Source organism: Lepus europaeus, chromosome 11 (assembly GCF_033115175.1).
Source record: "Lepus europaeus isolate LE1 chromosome 11, mLepTim1.pri, whole genome shotgun sequence".
In the NCBI taxonomy this organism is placed as follows: domain Eukaryota; kingdom Metazoa; phylum Chordata; class Mammalia; order Lagomorpha; family Leporidae; genus Lepus; species Lepus europaeus.
The window spans coordinates 65,754,716-65,770,913 of record NC_084837.1 but is presented as its reverse complement, the minus strand read 5'-3'; the positions used below and the strand labels follow the sequence as shown (position 1 = coordinate 65,770,913).

The 16,198-nt window shown below is 47.8% G+C and overlaps 1 protein-coding gene across 2 annotated transcripts in view; it reads right to left on the bottom strand.

The window, feature by feature from the left end:
* WDR76 (WD repeat domain 76) overlaps nucleotides 1-12,039 on the bottom strand; it is a 55,375-nt gene extending 43,336 nt beyond the window's left edge. For both annotated transcript variants that reach the window (XM_062205805.1, XM_062205806.1), the window contains exons 1-2: nucleotides 11,941-12,039; nucleotides 10,668-11,066 (exon numbers count right to left, since the gene is read on the bottom strand). In XM_062205805.1, coding sequence (XP_062061789.1) covers nucleotides 10,668-11,066; nucleotides 11,941-11,997 — 456 coding nt within the window. In that variant the 5' untranslated portion in view covers nucleotides 11,998-12,039. The remainder of the gene's footprint in view (nucleotides 1-10,667; nucleotides 11,067-11,940) is intronic.
* Nucleotides 12,040-16,198: the final 4,159 nt, after the last annotated feature.

The following is a 16,198-nucleotide window of genomic DNA, read 5'->3' as shown; positions in this document are numbered from 1 at the left end:
ACTAATAATTCAAGAAAATGGATAATTATTAGAGAAAGAATATCAGAAAGTTTCTCAAAACTGAAGTTACGAGTTTCCAAATTAAAAGGTTCCAGAAAAAGGGCATGTGTTGTGGCACAATGGGTTAAGTCCCCACTTGGGATGCTCACATTCCATATTAGACTGCCAGTTTGAGTCTTGACAGCTCTGCTTCCAATCCAGTTCTCTGCTGATATGCCTGGGAAGCAGCAGGTGATGGCTCAAGTCTGGAGTCCCTGACGTATGTCCCTGACATATGACATGGGAGACCTGGATGGAGTTCCTGGCTCCTGGTCCAATCTGGCTCAGCCCCAGCTATTATGGGCATTTGGGCAATGAACGAATGTATGGAAGGTATCTTTCTCTCTCTGTTACTTTGCCTTTCAAATAAATAAATATTTTTTTAGAACTTAAATAAATAAAAGGGGTCAATGAGTACACAACACAATAAATGACAAAAGACCCAGGTTCAAGCATATCATCACAAAATTTCATAATACCCAAGATAAAATAAGAAGATTCTAAAAGCTTAAAGATGGAAAAAAAAATCAGAAAGAATTAAGAATCATAATGGCACTAACATTAAATTTAGGGGAACTAAAAAATAATGGAGCAATGCATTAAAAATTCTAATGTGGCCAGCACCATGGCTCAATAGGCTAATCCTCCGCCTTGCAGTGCCGGCACACCAGGTTCTAGTCCCGGTCAGGGCACCAGATTCTGTCCCGGTTGCCCCTTTTCCAGGCCAGCTCTCTGCTATGGCCCGGGAGTGCAGTGGAGGATGGCCCAAGTGCTTGGGCCCTGCACCAGCATGGGAGACCAGGAGAAGCACCTGGCTCCTGGCTTCGGATCAGCGCAATGCGCCAGCCACAGCGCACCAGCCATGGCAGCCATTGGAGGGTGAACCAACGGCAAAAGGAAGACCTTTCTCTCTGTCTCTCTCTCTCTCACTATCCACTCTGCCTGTCCAAAAAAAAAAAAAAAAAAATTCTAATGTTGGGGCCAGTGCTGTAGCACAGCGGGTTAACGCCCTGCCCTGAAGGAATGGCACCCCATATGGGTGCCAGTTCAAGACCCAGCTGCTTCACTTCCAATCCAGTTCTCTGCTGTGGCCTTGGAAAGCAGCAGAAGATGGCCCAAGTCTTTGGGCCCCTGCACCCGTGTGGGAGACCCAGAGGAGGCTCCTGGCTTTGGATCAGCACAGCTCCAGCCATTGCAGCCAACTGGGGAGTGAACCAACAGATGGAAGAACTCTTTCTCTCTCTCTCTGCGTAACTCTGACTTTCAAGTAAATAAATAAATATTTTAAAAATAAAGATTCTAAGGAAATATTATTTTCAACTAACATTCTAAATCCAATTAAGTCATCGATCAAAAATAAAGAATCATTCAGACATTCTAAATATGTTCTCTCTTATATGCTTTTCCTTAGGAAGCTAATGCAAGCTGAACTTCATCAAAATGAAAGTAAAAGAAGAAGAAAAGACAAAGGAGGGGGCCAACGTTGTACCATGGCAGGTGAAGCTACCACCTGCAGCCACCATGTAGGCGCGGATTTTGTCCCAGCTGCTCCACTTCCGGTTCAGTTCTCTGCTGTGGCCTGGGAAGGCAGTGGAGAATGGCCAGGGTTCTTGGGCCTCTGCACCCACATGAGAGGCCCAGGGGAGATTCCTGGCTGCTGGCTCCTGGCTTTGGATTGGCGCAGCTCTGGCTGTTGTGGCCATCTGGGGAGTGAACCAGTAAATGAAAGACCTCCCTCTCTCTGCCTCTGCCTCCTCCTCTCTGTAACTCTGTCTTTCAAATAAATAAATAAATCTTAAAAAAAAAAAGATTCAGGAAGAGGTTCCAGCATAATTATGATAGAAGAAATTCAAAACAAAACAAAGGCAATGGAATAGGAAGATGGAGAGTTCCAGAGTAGTTCACAAAGGGGAAAAAAAAAAGCCATCTTTGATTTATTCTGACAAACTTTGTAATTCTGGTAAAGTTTGGTCTGTACCTAATAAGTATATGAGAAGGGAAAGACATGTATGTGTGAGTGTGAGTGTGTGAAGAGCATGGAGTAAATGAAATAAACTTTAAACATCCATGGTAAGTGAAAAGATAACATGGTGGCAGGCAGTGGGAGCCAAGTGGAAGAAGCTAAATTTTTTTTTTTTTTTGGACAGGCGGAGTTATAGACAGTGAGAGACAGAGAGAAAGGTCTTCCTTCCGTTGGTTCACCCCCCAAATGGCTGCTACAGCCAGCACTGCGCCAATCCAAAGCAGGAAGCCAGGTGCTTCTTCCTGGTCGCCCATGCGGGTGCAGGGGCCCAAGAACTTGGGCCATCTTCCACTGCCCTCCCGGGCCACAGCAGAGAGCTGGACTGGAAGAGGAGCAACCGGGACTAGAACCCGGCTCCCATATGGAATGCCGGCACTGCGGGCAGAGGATTAACCAAGTGAGCCACGGTGCCGGCCCCAAGAAGCTAAATTTTTAAAAGTACCATTTCCTTGGCCAGCACCGCGGCTCACTAGGCTAATCCTCAGCCTGCGGCGCTGGCACCCTGGGTTCTAGTCCCAGTTGGGGCATCGGGTTCTGTCCCAGTTGCTCCTCTTCCAGTCCAGCTCTCTGCTGTGGCCCAGGAAGGCAGTGGAGGATGGCCCAAGTGCTTGGGCCCTGCACCAGCATGGGAGACCAGGAGGAAGCACCTGGCTCCTGGCTTCGGATCAGCGCAGTGTGCCGGCCATAGTGGCCATTTGGGGGGTGAACCAACAGAAGGAAGAACTTTCTCTCTGTCTCTAACTCTGCCTGTCAAAAAATTAAAGAAATAAAATAAAAAATAAAAAAGTACCATTTTCTTTTGAGCAGCAATCAGGATCAGTGAGGTATATGGCAGGAAAAAAAATTAATTTTTAATTATTTGATTTCACTTTATTTGAAAGACAGAGAGAGTTCCTCCATCTACTGGCTCACTCCCTAAATGCCCACAACAGTTAGGACTGAGCCAGGTTGAAGCTGGGAGCCAAGAATTCAATCCAGGTCACCCACATGGGTGGCAGGGTCCCAGGTACTTGAGTCATCACCTACTGTCCCCAGGGTGCTCATAAGCAGGAAGCTGGAATCGGAAAGAGTCAAAAGTCAAACCTAGGCACTCCAATATAGGATGTAGATGTAGCAAGTAGCATCTTAACTGCAATACGAAATGCCCCCTCCAGGACCATTTCTTACTGCTAAAAATTCCATAAACTACCGAAGTACCAAATCTTATACATATTATTTTTTTTTCCTATATATACCACCCATGATAAAGTTAGCTTATAATCAGACATAGTAAGAGATTAGTTACAGTAACAGGGGCAGGTATAGCGGCAAAGAGGGTTAAGCGGCTGCTTGGGATGCTACATCCCACATCGGAGCCTGGGTTGAGTCCCAGCTGCTCCATGCTTCCAATCTAGCTTCTTGTTGACAGATACAGGAGGCAGCAGATGACGGCCCAAGTACATGAGCTCCTGCCACCCATGTAGGGGCCTGGATGACTTTCCTGGCCCCAGCTTCAGCCTTGCCCATTCTTGGCTGTTACAAACATATAGGGACTGAATCAGCAGATGGAAGATCTATTTCTCTTTCTCTCTCTATCTTGTTCTGCCTTTCAAATAAATAAACCTTAAATATAAATATATTATGATTAAAGTTATATAAGCATTGTCTCTCTCAAAATACCTTACTGTACTATACTGATCTTCTTACTGACACTGGATAACTGAGACCACAGAAAACAAACCTCAGAAAGTGGAAGCACATAGAAGGGGGATACTGCAGTATATACTCACAAAGTATTCACTACTCTTTGCAGTATCAGGCATCCACTAGGGGTCTCAGAGCACATCGCCTGAAGGTAAGAAGGCACTACTGCACTCCTGGTATGATGTGTACTGAGGAGGCACATCCACTTCTCTGGTAGCCTCCCCAATAATGCAAAACCTTGATCTAATCATGAGAAGATGTCAGACATGTAGCTGAGTGACATGATACAAAATAACTGTGCAATATTCTTCAAGGAAGTGAAAGGCTGAGGAATTTTTGGTAGAACTAGAGACGTAACAACTAAATATAATGAGTGACCTTCCTGGACAGTAGGACAGAAAAAGGATACCAGCTGGAAAACAAAAACCTATTAAGTTCTGTACTGCAGTTAACACTATTATTCCAAGGTTCATTTCTCACTTTGACAAATACCCTAGGGTTATATAAGATACTAACATAAGGGGAAGCTGGGTGAATATATACATGACTCCTCTGTATTATTTTTGCAACTTATCTACAAGCCTGAAATTATCTCAAAAAATATTTTAATTAACTGCTAAAAGTATCTTATGAAATGAAAATATTTAATAGATCCAGAAGATAAAATTTAGAACATTTCGGCCGGCGCCATGGCTTAACAGGCTAATCCTCCGCCTTGCGGCGCCGGCACACCGGGTTCTAGTCCCGGTCGGGGCACCGATCCTGTCCCGGTTGCCCCTCTTCCAGGCCAGCTCTCTGCTGTGGCCAGGGAGAGCAGTGGAGGATGGCCCAAGTCCTTGGGCCCTGCACCCCATGGGAGACCAGGAGAAGCACCTGGCTCCTGCCATAGGAACGGCGCCGTGCACCGGCCGCAGCGCGCCTACCGTGGCGGCCATTGGAGGGTGAACCAAGGCAAAAAGGAAGACCTTTCTCTCTGTCTCCCTCTACTGTCCACTCTGCCTGTCAAAAAAAAAAAAAAAAATTTAGAACATTTCCCAGGAAACCAAATAAAATCTCAGACTTACAGGCCAAGATTCTTGTCTATAATGTGACAAAAAGTCTTTCTCCATTTGGGAAGAAATAATGTAAACTAAACACTGTTCCTAAAATACAGCACCTCAAAGTCTTAGTCATTTACTCCAAATATAATGAAAGAAGAATGAATTATTTTATTTAAAAAAATTATGTACAGCTTTATCTAAGATAGTGTATACTGAACATTTATGATTATACTTCAATTTCTCTGATGTTGAAGTCTTTGAAAAGTTTATGAAAAATAAGTATGAATAAACTTGCACGAATTTCAGTTTTCTTTGCTTCAAGATAAACCTATATTTAAATTCTATTTTCATTTTTTCCCACCAATTTATTCAGGAGGCAGAGAGAGAGAGAGCATGTTCTCATCCACCAGTTCACTCCAAATACCTGCAACAGCCACTACTAGGCTAGGATAAAGCTAGGAGACCGGGGACTGGTGCTGTGGCATGGCAGGTAAAGCCACCGCTTGCAGTGCTGGCATCCCATATGGGCGCCAGTTCAAGTCCCAGCTGCTCCACTTCCAATCCTGCTTTCTGCTATGGCCTTGGAAAGCAGGAGATGGCCCAAGTCCTTGGGCCCTTGCACCCCCGTGGGAAGACCCAGAGGAAGCTCATGGCTCCTGGCTTCGGATCGGCACAGCTCCAGCTGTCATGGCCAATTGGGGAATAAACCAGCAAATGGAAGATCTCTCTCTCTCTGCCTCTCCTTCTCTGTGTGTAACTCTTTCAAATAAATAAATGAATAATATTAAAAAATAAATAAATAAAAAAAGCTGGGAGCCAGGAACTCAATCCAGGTCTGCCACATGTGCAGCAAGGACCAATTACCCAAGCTATCACCCAGTGTCTACCAGAGTCTGCACTGGCAGGAAGGTGGAATCAGAAACTGAACCCAGGCGTCCTGAAACAGGATGCAGGCATCCCAATCATATGTCTTAATCACCAGGCCACATGCCCACTCCTTCTTGTCCTATTGATGACATTTTTTATTTCTTTTTTTAATAAGATATTTTTTCTTTTTGAAAGGCAGAATTACAGAGAGAAGGAGAGAGAGAGGGAGAGAGAGAGAGGTGATCCATCTGCTAGTTCACCCCCAAAATGGCCACAACAACAGGGGCTGGGCCAGGCCAAAGCCAAGAGCCAGTAACTTCTCTCCAGTCTCCCACGTGGGGAAAGGGGCCCAAACACTTGGACCATCTGCTGCTGCTTTCCCAGACACATTATTACTGTGGAGCTGGATCAGAAATGGAGCAGCCACCACGACTTGAACCAGCCCCAATATGGGATGCCAGTGTCAACAGAGGGCGGCTTAACCTGCTATGCCACAGTTCTGGCCCTGAACCCTTTTACTTATAAGAAACTAAAATGATTTTTTTTTTTTTTTTTGACAGGCAGAGTGGATAGTGAGAGAGAGAGAGAGAGAGACAGAGAGAAAGGTCTTCCTTTTTGCCGTTGGTTCACCCTCCAATGGCCGCCGCGGTAGCGCGCTGCGGCCGGCGCACCGCGCTGATCCGATGGCAGGAGCCAGGTGCTTCTCCTGGTCTCCCATGGGGTGCAGTGCCCAAGGACTTGGGCCATCCTCCACTGCACTCCCTGGCCACAGCAGAGAGCTGGCCTGGAAGAGGGGCAGCCGGGACAGGATCGGTGCCTAAAATGATTTTTATACTCAGAATCTTACAGTCTAAGAGGCCAAAGAGATAATTTAATCCAGTGGTTCTCAAAGCACAGTCTTAGGTCAAAATATGCAAGTTTTATGCCCCAACTCCAACATCATTTTGGAATCAGAAATTGGTGAGAGAGCCCTGGAGTTTGTTTCTTGTCTTTTTTTTTTTGAAAGATTCATTTATTTAATTAAAGGCAGAATTACAGAGATATAACAAAGACAGAAATATCTTCCATCCGCTGGTTCACTCCCCAAATGGCCACAACGACCATGGCTAGGCCAGGCCAAAGCCAGGAACTTCATCTGGGTCTTCCACACTGGTGGAGGAGCCTGAGTTCTTGGGCCATTTTTCACTGCTTTTCTCAGGCCATTAGCAGAGAGCTGGATCAGAAGTGGAGCACGGCCGGCGCCGTGGCTCAATAGGCTAATCCTTGCGGCGCCGGCACACCGGGTTCTAGTCCCAGTTGGGGCACCGGATCCTGTCCCGGTTGCCCCTCTTCCAGGCCAGCTCTCTGCTGTGGCCCGGGAGCGCAGTGGAGGATGGCCCAGGTGCTTGGGCCCTGCACCCCATGGGAGACCAGGAGAAGCTCCTGCCTTCAGATCAGCGCGGTGCACTGGCCGCAGCGCACCGGCCATGGCGGCCATTGGAGGGTGAACCAACAGCAAAGCAAGACCTTTCTCTCTCTCTCTCTCTCTCTCTCTCTCTCACTATCCACTCTACCTGTTTAAAAAAAAAAAAAAAAGTGGAGCAGCCAGGACTCAGATTGGCAACCATATGGGATTCTGGTGCTGCAGTAGGTGGCTTTAATACGCTGCAACACGGCACTGACACCTGTGCGCAGGTTTTAACAAGCCTTCCACGTAATTCTGATATAGGCTAATATCCTCACCATGCAAGGTAAAGGAACAAGGTTTCTTATAAGTGGTCATGCTAGACTTTCTACCTCCAAATAAAATTATTTACTCTGCGTGGTTCTACCTGGGTCCATGATTCTTAGCTCTGGAACAATAAAATATAAGTAAAATTCATATTTCATAACAACACTTCAATTATCCTATCTCCCATTCACCAACACCATTTTCTGTTCTCCTAGTTCCATTAACTTTTTGTCATGTGGTATGCTTTTTTTTGAGATTTACTTATTTTATTTGAAAGACAGTTACAGAGAGGCAGAGGCAAAGAAAGAGAGGTCTTTCATTCGCTGGTTCACTCCCCAGAGGGCTGCAAATGCCAGAGCTGCGCCGATCTGAAGCCAGGAGCCAGGAGCTTCCTCCAGGTTTCTCATGTGAGTGCAATGGCCCAAGGAGTTGGGCTATCTTCTACAGCTTCCTCAGGCCACAGCAGAGAGTTGGATCAGAAGAGGAGTAGCCATGACTCAAACTGGCACCATATGGGATGCCAGTAGTGAAGGCAGTGGCTTTACCCGCGATGCCACAGTGCCAGCCTCATGTGGTATGCTCTTGTCTAGCATAAAAATTGTGCTCTAGGCCGGCGCTGTGGCTTAACAGGCTAATCCTCCGCCTTGCGGCACCAGCACACCGGGTTCTAGTCCCGGTCAGGGCACCGATCCTGTCCCAGTTGCCCCTCTTCCAGGCCAGCTCTCTGCTGTGGCCAGGGAGTGCAGTGGAGGATGGCCCAAGTGCTTGGGCCCTGCACCCCATGGGAGACCAGGAGAAGCACCTGGCTCCTGCCATCAGAACAGCGCGGTGCGCCGGCCGCAGCGCGCCTACCGCGGCGGCCATTGGAGGGTGAACCAAGGCAAAAAGGAAGACCTTTCTCTCTGTCTCCCTCTACTGTCCACTCTACCTGTCAAAAAAAAAAAAATTGTGCTCTGAATGGAGCACAACATTCCTAGTAAGTAGCAGATGTCAGAAGAATTAGATATTTAGGCCAGTGCTGCGGCTCACTTGGCTAATCCTCCGCCTGCAGCGCCAGCGTACTGGGTTCTACTTCTGGTTGTGGTGCCAGATTCTGTCCCGGTTGCTCCTCTTCCAGTCCAGCTCTCTGCTGTGGCCCAGGAAGGCAATGGAGGATGGCCCAAATGCTTGGGCCCTGCACCCGCATAAGAGACCAGGATAAGCACCTGGCTCCTGGCTTTGGATCAGCGCAGCGCGGCGGCCATAGCGGCCATTTGAGGGGTGAACCAACGGAAGGAAGACCTTTCTCTCTGTCTCTTTCTCACTGTCTAACTCTGCCTGTCCAAAAAAAAAAAAATTTTTTTAAATGAGATATTTAATTCCTTAAAAGTGATTTGAAATGTAAAATAAGATTAATAAGTGTTTCTCACATATCTTCTTCTCTACTCCATCATTTGTCTCCTTTTGTATTTAAAAGAAATACTAGCGGGGCCAGTGCTGTGCCACAATGGGTTAACGCCCTGGCCTGAAGAACCAGCATCCCATTCGGGCACTGGTTCGAGACTTGGCTGCTCCTCTTCCAATCCAGGTCTCTGCTTATGGTCTGGGAAAGCAGTAGAGATGGCCCAAGTCCTTGGCCCCCTACACCCTCATGGGAAACCCAGAAGAAGCTCCTGACTCCTGGCTTTGGATTGGCTCAGCTTCAGCCACTGCAGCCATCTGGGGAGTGAACCAAGGGATGGAAGACCTTTCTGTCTCTCCCTCTCTCTGTCTGTATGTAACTGTACCTCTTGGGACTTGAACCGGAGCCTATATGGGATGCCGGTACTGCAGGCCGGGGCTTTAACTCACTGCACCACAGCACCGGCCCCATAAAATCTTAAAAAAATAAAATTTCCTGAGGCCAGCATGGTTTTTGGTAAAGCCCAAAACAAAGTAATAAAAACTAAATAAATAAAGCTGCTATCTGGGCCAGCACCATGGCTCAACAGGCTAATCCTCCGACTTGCAGCGCCGGCACACCGGGTTCTAGTCCCGGTCGGGGCGCCGGATTCTGTCCCGGTTGCCCCTCTTCCAGGCCAGCTCTCTGCTGTGGCCCGGGAGTGCAGAGGAGGATGGCCCAAAAGCTTGGGCCCTGCACCCGCATGGGAGACCAGGAGAAGCACCTGGCTCCTGCCTTTGGATCAGCTGCAGCGCGCCGGCCGTGGCAGCCATTGGGGGTGAACCAACGGCAAAGGAAGACCTTTCTCTCTGTCTCTCTCTCTCACTGTCCACTCTGCCTGTCAAAAAAAAAAAAAAAAAAAAAAAAAAGCTGCTATCTGTGACACTGGCATACCATATGGGTGCCAATTTGTGTCCTGGATACTCCACTTCCAATCTAGCTCCCTGCTAATAGCCTGAGCAAAGCAGTAGCAGATGGCCCAAGTACTTGGGCCCCTGCCACCCACTTGGGAGACCAAGATGAAGCTCTTGGCTCCTGGCTTCCACCTGGCTCAGCCCTGGCCTTTGTGGCTGCTTGGGGTAAACCAGCAGATGGAAGCTCTCTCTCCCTCTCTCTGTAACTCTTTACAGTAAATAAATAAATCTTTAAAAATGAATGGCTGGTGTTGTGGCATAGCAGGTAAGGCCATCATCTGCAGCACCAGCATCCCATGTGGGCACCAGTTTGAGATTCAGCTGCTCCACTTCCAATCCAGCTCCCTACTAATGTGCCTGGGAAAGTAACAGAAGATGGCCCAACTCCGTGGGCTTCTGCATCCATCCAGATGAAGCTCCTGGTTCTGGTCTGACCCAGCTCTGGCCATTGTGGCCATTTGGGGAGTAAACCAGAGAATGTAATCTTGCCTTTCAAATAAAAATCATAAATTAAAAAATAAGTGACATCATTTTAAATAAATTAATTAAGTTAAATTTCCAGGGGTCAGGTGTTTGGACTAGCCATTTAAGGCTAATTAGGGTGCCCACATGCCATAGAGAAATACCCCAAGTCCAAGTTCCACTCTGTATTCCAGTCTCCTAATAATACAGATCCTGAGAGGCAAAAGGCTACAGTTCTATCAAATATTTTGGTCCCTGCCTCCCCCACAGGAGACCTGGACTGAGTTCCCAGCTGCCAGCTTCAGCCTGGCCCAGTTCTGGCCATTGGTGGCACTCTGCATGTAAACCAGCAAACAGGAGCTCTCTATCTTTGCCGCTCTAATAACTAAAAAATAAATTTCCATTAAACTTACATTAGATGATAGAATAGTTTGAACCTTATATTACCAAAACGTCAAATTTTAAAACAATAAGAAAAAATCAAACAAGCTACTAATTAAATTCTTACCAGGCCTGGTGTGTTATCTTCATCACTTTCTCCATCCTGACTGCTTTCCACATCATCACTGAGAATCACCACATCTGAAGTACTCTTGGATCGTAGCTTGCTACTTTCAGTAGGAACATCTAGGGATGGTTTTTGCACAGTAGATTCTGTCTTGGAGGATGTGGCTTTCATCTTTGGAGTTAAAAGCATTCTGCAAGTTTTCTTTATTTCAGTTTTCTTACACATGACTTCATTGTTAGAATTCTTTTCTAATAGGGATTTGGGGCACTTAAATTGGCCTAGTTTGTAAGTATTCAGTGAGAAAGGCGTAAGATAAATCTTTGCTGTTTTTCCTAAAACAGTCTGTATTGGTCTCAGAGATACATAATCAGTGTTTTTGTTTTCTTTATATTCATTCACCTGTTCAGGTCAACAAAGGAAAACAGAATTAGAATCCCAGGGCTTATACTTACAGATTGGTAAAAACAAATCTAATTCCTATTTAATAATGACAACATAAATCCAAATTGACAGCCTGTTAAGGAAGCCTTTGGGGCCAGTGTTGTGGTGCAGCAACGCTGGCATCCTGCACGGGCTCCAGTTCAAGTCCTGGCTGCTCTACTTCCAATCCAGCTCCCTGCTAATGGCCTGGGAAAAGCAGTGGAACATATTCCAAGTGCTTGGGCCCCTGCCACCCACATGGGAGACCCGGATGAAACTCTTGGCTTCAGCCTGGCCCGGCCCTGGCCCTTGTGGCCATCTGGGGAGTGAACCAGCAGATGGAAGACTTCTCTCTGTGTGTGACTCTGCCTTTCAAATAAATAAAATAAATCTTTTTTTTTTTTTTAAAGAAAACAAAGGGAAAATTCTGCCCCTCCAAAATCTACATATGGAATTAATCAGAATAATTTATTCATTCTGGGCACATTCCTTATCCATGTAAGTTAGCCAAACCAATAATGAGGAGTAGCACTTGTCACTAAGGAGCCTACCCCCCAACTGTCAGTTTCCGACTAACTGGAATTGTTTTTACAGAGTGCAGGAAAGGGTCACTAACCTCTGCAAAAGCAAACGCCGCGGGCAGGGGAAAGCGAGCCCCAGAGCCATTCCTGCCTCTCTGGGATTCCCGATGAGAACTTTCCCAAACACTTAAGGCCTAATTTTCCACAGAGGAAAACGCGCGCAGGAATCCCCGCTTTTCCCCTGTGCCAAGCGCCGGCGCCCAGCAAAATCGCCCCCGGAGAGCGAGGCAGAAGCACACTCGCGGAAGCGTCTACCCGTCTGTCCCCTTTACCTGGGACCGCTGTCTGGAGCCCGCCTTCTCCTCAGCCGCAGTGCCGGACCCCGACATCTTGCCGCTCCTCAGCAGCTGGCGTCTTCCCGCCAAAGATTGAGGCGGAAGACCCGGGTGGGAGGAGCCGGAACGAGGGGGCGGGACTGCGGGTGGAGGAGGCGCGGGGCAGCGCGGCGCTCCCCTGGGGGGGCGGAGGGCGGAGGCTGACGCTTCCCAGGCCGAGCAGCCCTGGCAACATTTTTACCCTGGGTCCCCTGATTGTGATATTGATGCTACTGGGATCTCGCTTATGAAAAATACTGCCACTTCTAAGAAAAAAATACACTTTGCCTTACAATCTGAGCCTGAAGCAGGCTCAGCCGCACTTAGATGCCTTGGGGTGGGGGGTGGGGGTGGGGGGAATCGGCGTGCAAAGTCAACACTGTAGCTTGACCACAGCCCACAGCTCCCTTGTAATTCTAACTCCACCACCAGAAAAGTATGCCCCGTGCCTACCCGGCTGTCTTGTTCCTAGGAAGACAAGTGTTTTGGTTCAAGAGCTGATAACTTAATGCTGGTTTAAATTTCACCTGGCCTCTGTCCACCTGTTAACAACAGACCGTGGGGCAAGCACTGTGGTGCAGTGTAGGGTTAAGTCTCTGCTTGTGAATGATGCCGGTAATCCATATCAGAGTCCTGGCTTCTCGCCTTCGGATCCAACTGCCTGCTAACATGCCTGTGAAGGCAGCAGATGATGGCCTAAGTGCTCGGGTCCCTGCCACCCATGTGGGAGACCTAGAAGGAATTACTGGCTCTCGCCTGGCCCAGCCTGAGTGTTGCAGCCATTTAAAAATGGAGTGGATGGTAAATGCCTCTTTCCCTCTTACTCTCTCCTCTCTCTGTTGCTCTGCCTTCAAAATAAATGTCTTTTGCAAAAAAAACTGAAGATGAGGTTTTTGTTTTGTTTTAATTTCACAGATAGAGATATAGACAGTGAGAGAGACAGACAGAGAGAAAGGTCTTCCTTCTGCTGTTTCACTCCCAAAATGGCCCATCTGAAGCCAGGAGCCAGGTGCTTCTCCTGGTCTCCCATGGGGTGCAGGGCCCAAGCACTTGGGCCATCCTCCACTGCCCTCCCAGGCCACAGCAGAGAGCTGGACTGGAAGAGGAGCAACCAGGACTAGAACCCGGCACCCATACGGGATGCTGGTGCCTCAGGCGGAGGATTACCCAAATGAGCTGTGGCGCCAGACCCTGAAGATGAGATTTAAAAGCCCAAATCCTGGGGAAATGCGGTAACTGTTCCTCCCCACCGCTCCTGCCTTGACCGAGGAGGGAAAGTACACCACCCGCCACTCAGCCTTCCCCAAACCCTGGGGGACAATCAGGTGCGGTGTGGAGCCCAGTAGAATTAGGGTCTCACTTTATTGTAAAAGGGAGGTGTATATATAGCTGAGGTACAGAGCAGATGGTACAGAGCAGATGCGGGCAAGGGGTGGGGTGATGTGATGCAAAAGGGTCTTAGCCACTCCTATTATACCACCTTAATGACCATTAGGCAAAAGCGCCCTGGGGTGTTTGTCACCAGGGATTTGAAACTTAGACAGGTTTTCAAATTCGAGGCAGGCTCAGAAAGTTTCCTCTAGGCCTCTCTGGATTCAGCCTCCCCCACAGGGAAAAGTTGAGGCTAAAATAATTTATATATCATAAAATATAGCACACTATGTTTCATAGTCACAGCCATACTAAATCTTTTCTTGCCATATTCTCTTGGTTATCATAAACCACAGGAATTTTCTGTCCATCAGGTTCACTCCTGGACAACAGAATTCTATGAGCTGATAAATCCATGACATAAAATTTTGTCTATTCTTTGTTTGTTTGTTTGTTTAACAGGCAGAGTTAGACAGTGAGAGAGAGAGAAAGGTCTTCCTTCCGTCGGTTTACCCCCCAGATGGCCACTACGGTGGGCCTGCTGCACCGATCCAAAGCCAGGAACCAGGTGCTTCTTCCTGGTCTCCCATGTGGGTGTAGGGCCCGGGAGTGCAGTGGAGGATGGCACAGTTGAATGGGCCCTGCACTTGCATGGGAGACCAGGAGGAGGCTGGCCGTAGCTGTCATTTGGGAGGCGAACCAACAGAAGGAAGACCTTTCTCTCTCTCTCTCTCTCTCTCTCTCTCTCTCTCTCTCTCTCTCTGTCTCTCTCTGCCTGTCAAAACAAATTACTGTCCGGCGCCGCGGCTCACTTGGGTAATCCTCTGCCTGTGGCGCCGGCAACCCAGGTTCTATTCCCAGTTGGGGCGCTGGTTTCTATCCTGGTTGCTCCTCTTCAAGTACAGCTCTCTGCTGTGGCCCAGGAGGGTAGTGGTGGATGGCCCAAGTGCTTGGGCCCTGCACCCGCATGGGAGACCAGGAGGAAGCACCTGGTTCCAGGCTTCAGATTGGTGCAGCGCACCGGCCACAACACACCAGCCATGGCGGCCATTTGGGGGGTGAAGCAACGGAAAGGAAGACCTTTCTCTCTGTCTCTCATTGTCTAACTCTGCCTGCCAAAAAAAAATAATAAATTACTCGTGAAACCAAACTACCACAGCATTTCTGAACTTCAAGATTTTGCTCATATAGTCCCTTCTGTATCCCACCGCAGCAGTTTTAAAGTCCTGTCTTTGGTGAAATGTGAACTTCAAATTAGTCATTTTTTTGCACAACTTATAAATTGGGGCTGCTTCCGTTATGATTCTAACAGTGTTCAAGACTTCCTAAATAAAAATCTAGCTTCTTGAAGAGAAGAGCTTTTTATCCATGTTCCATACTCCTTTCAGAACCCTAAGTATGGTAAACACAAGTACTCAATCATAACTAGGACTTAAATACAAAGACAGCAGATAGGGACCCAGGAACCCTGGTGTGAGATCGGTATCCTACTCGCTAAACCAAACGCCCATCCGGAATTAGGTATTTGAATAGGCAGTTACCAGAAACTGAAAGTGAACGACCCCAATTCCGTGGTCGTCAGGATGGAGACCCCAGAGACCCAGACCTCAGGCCAGACGATGCAAAGAACACGAGGCAGTTTATTGAACGTTTGTGCAAACGAGCTCCCCAGCACCACAGGTGGTCGAGAGAGCCCGGAGCAGGGGTTACATGCAGGTTTTTTTGTTTTTTTTTGTTTTGTTTTGTTTTGTTTTTGTTTTTTTTTGTTTTTGACAGGCAGAGTGGATAGTGAGAGAGAGAGAGAAAGGTCTTCCTTTTTGCCGTTGGTTCACCCTCCAATGGCCACTGCAGCCGGCGCATCGTGCTGATCCGAAGCCAGGAGCCAGGTGCTTCTCCTGGTCTCCCATGCGGGTGCAGGGCCCAAGCACTTGGGCCATCCTCCACTGCCTTCCCGGGCCATAGCAGAGAGCTGGCCTGGAAGAGGGGCAACCGGGACAGAATCCGGCGCCCCAACCGGGACTAGAACCCAGTGTGCCGGCGCCGCAAGGCAGAGGATTAGCCTGTTAAGCCACAGCGCAGGCCAACAGGCAGTTTTTAAAGACAATAGCCACCTGATTAACATAAGTATGCGGAGCGTTTGGTGATTAGCTATTTTGAAGGGCAACAGGCATGCAAACTCTTGACGCAATTGCTCGCTAATCTAGGGTACATTTGGCGCCCGTGTTGGGAGGGGGAAGTTTATACAATGGTCACTAAGTTACAGAAACTTATTGCAGCTCTTTTCGGACATCTGCAAGCGTTATCGCGTGAGACAGTTGAGAGCAGTTACACAAGGCAGTTTCCCAAGGTTATTCTGCAGGCGGGTGGAGACACAGTTATCTTAAGGGATGTCTACCGCCAGCAGCTAAACTTTTTAACTCTTCACTATAATATTTTAATATTTACTTTTAGCAGGGGTCTTACAAAAGAATTTAAGAGCCTTAAAGTTGAATTGCAGGATCTGATATCGTTTGCCAGGTCCCTTAGGAACTGTGTTTTTGTCTCTTTCTCTCTCTGGCCTCAATCACCTAAATACCCCGCCACAGTCCACCCAAGCCTCATCAACTCGTCAATCAGCTCTACAAGATTAGCAAACTCTAGTTCTTCCGAGTTTTCACAAATTTACAGTTCTTCACTAGCTGCAGCACTATCCCATCGTCCTTGGCTTCAAACAAGGATAAGGTGAAACTTTTTTATCTCGAACCCGCTATACAGCTACCACCTCTCAATTTCACGACAGACAAGGTTTCCAAATCCCGCGAGATTAAGCATGCGCGGTCTCTACGAACATGCGCAATAACAGACG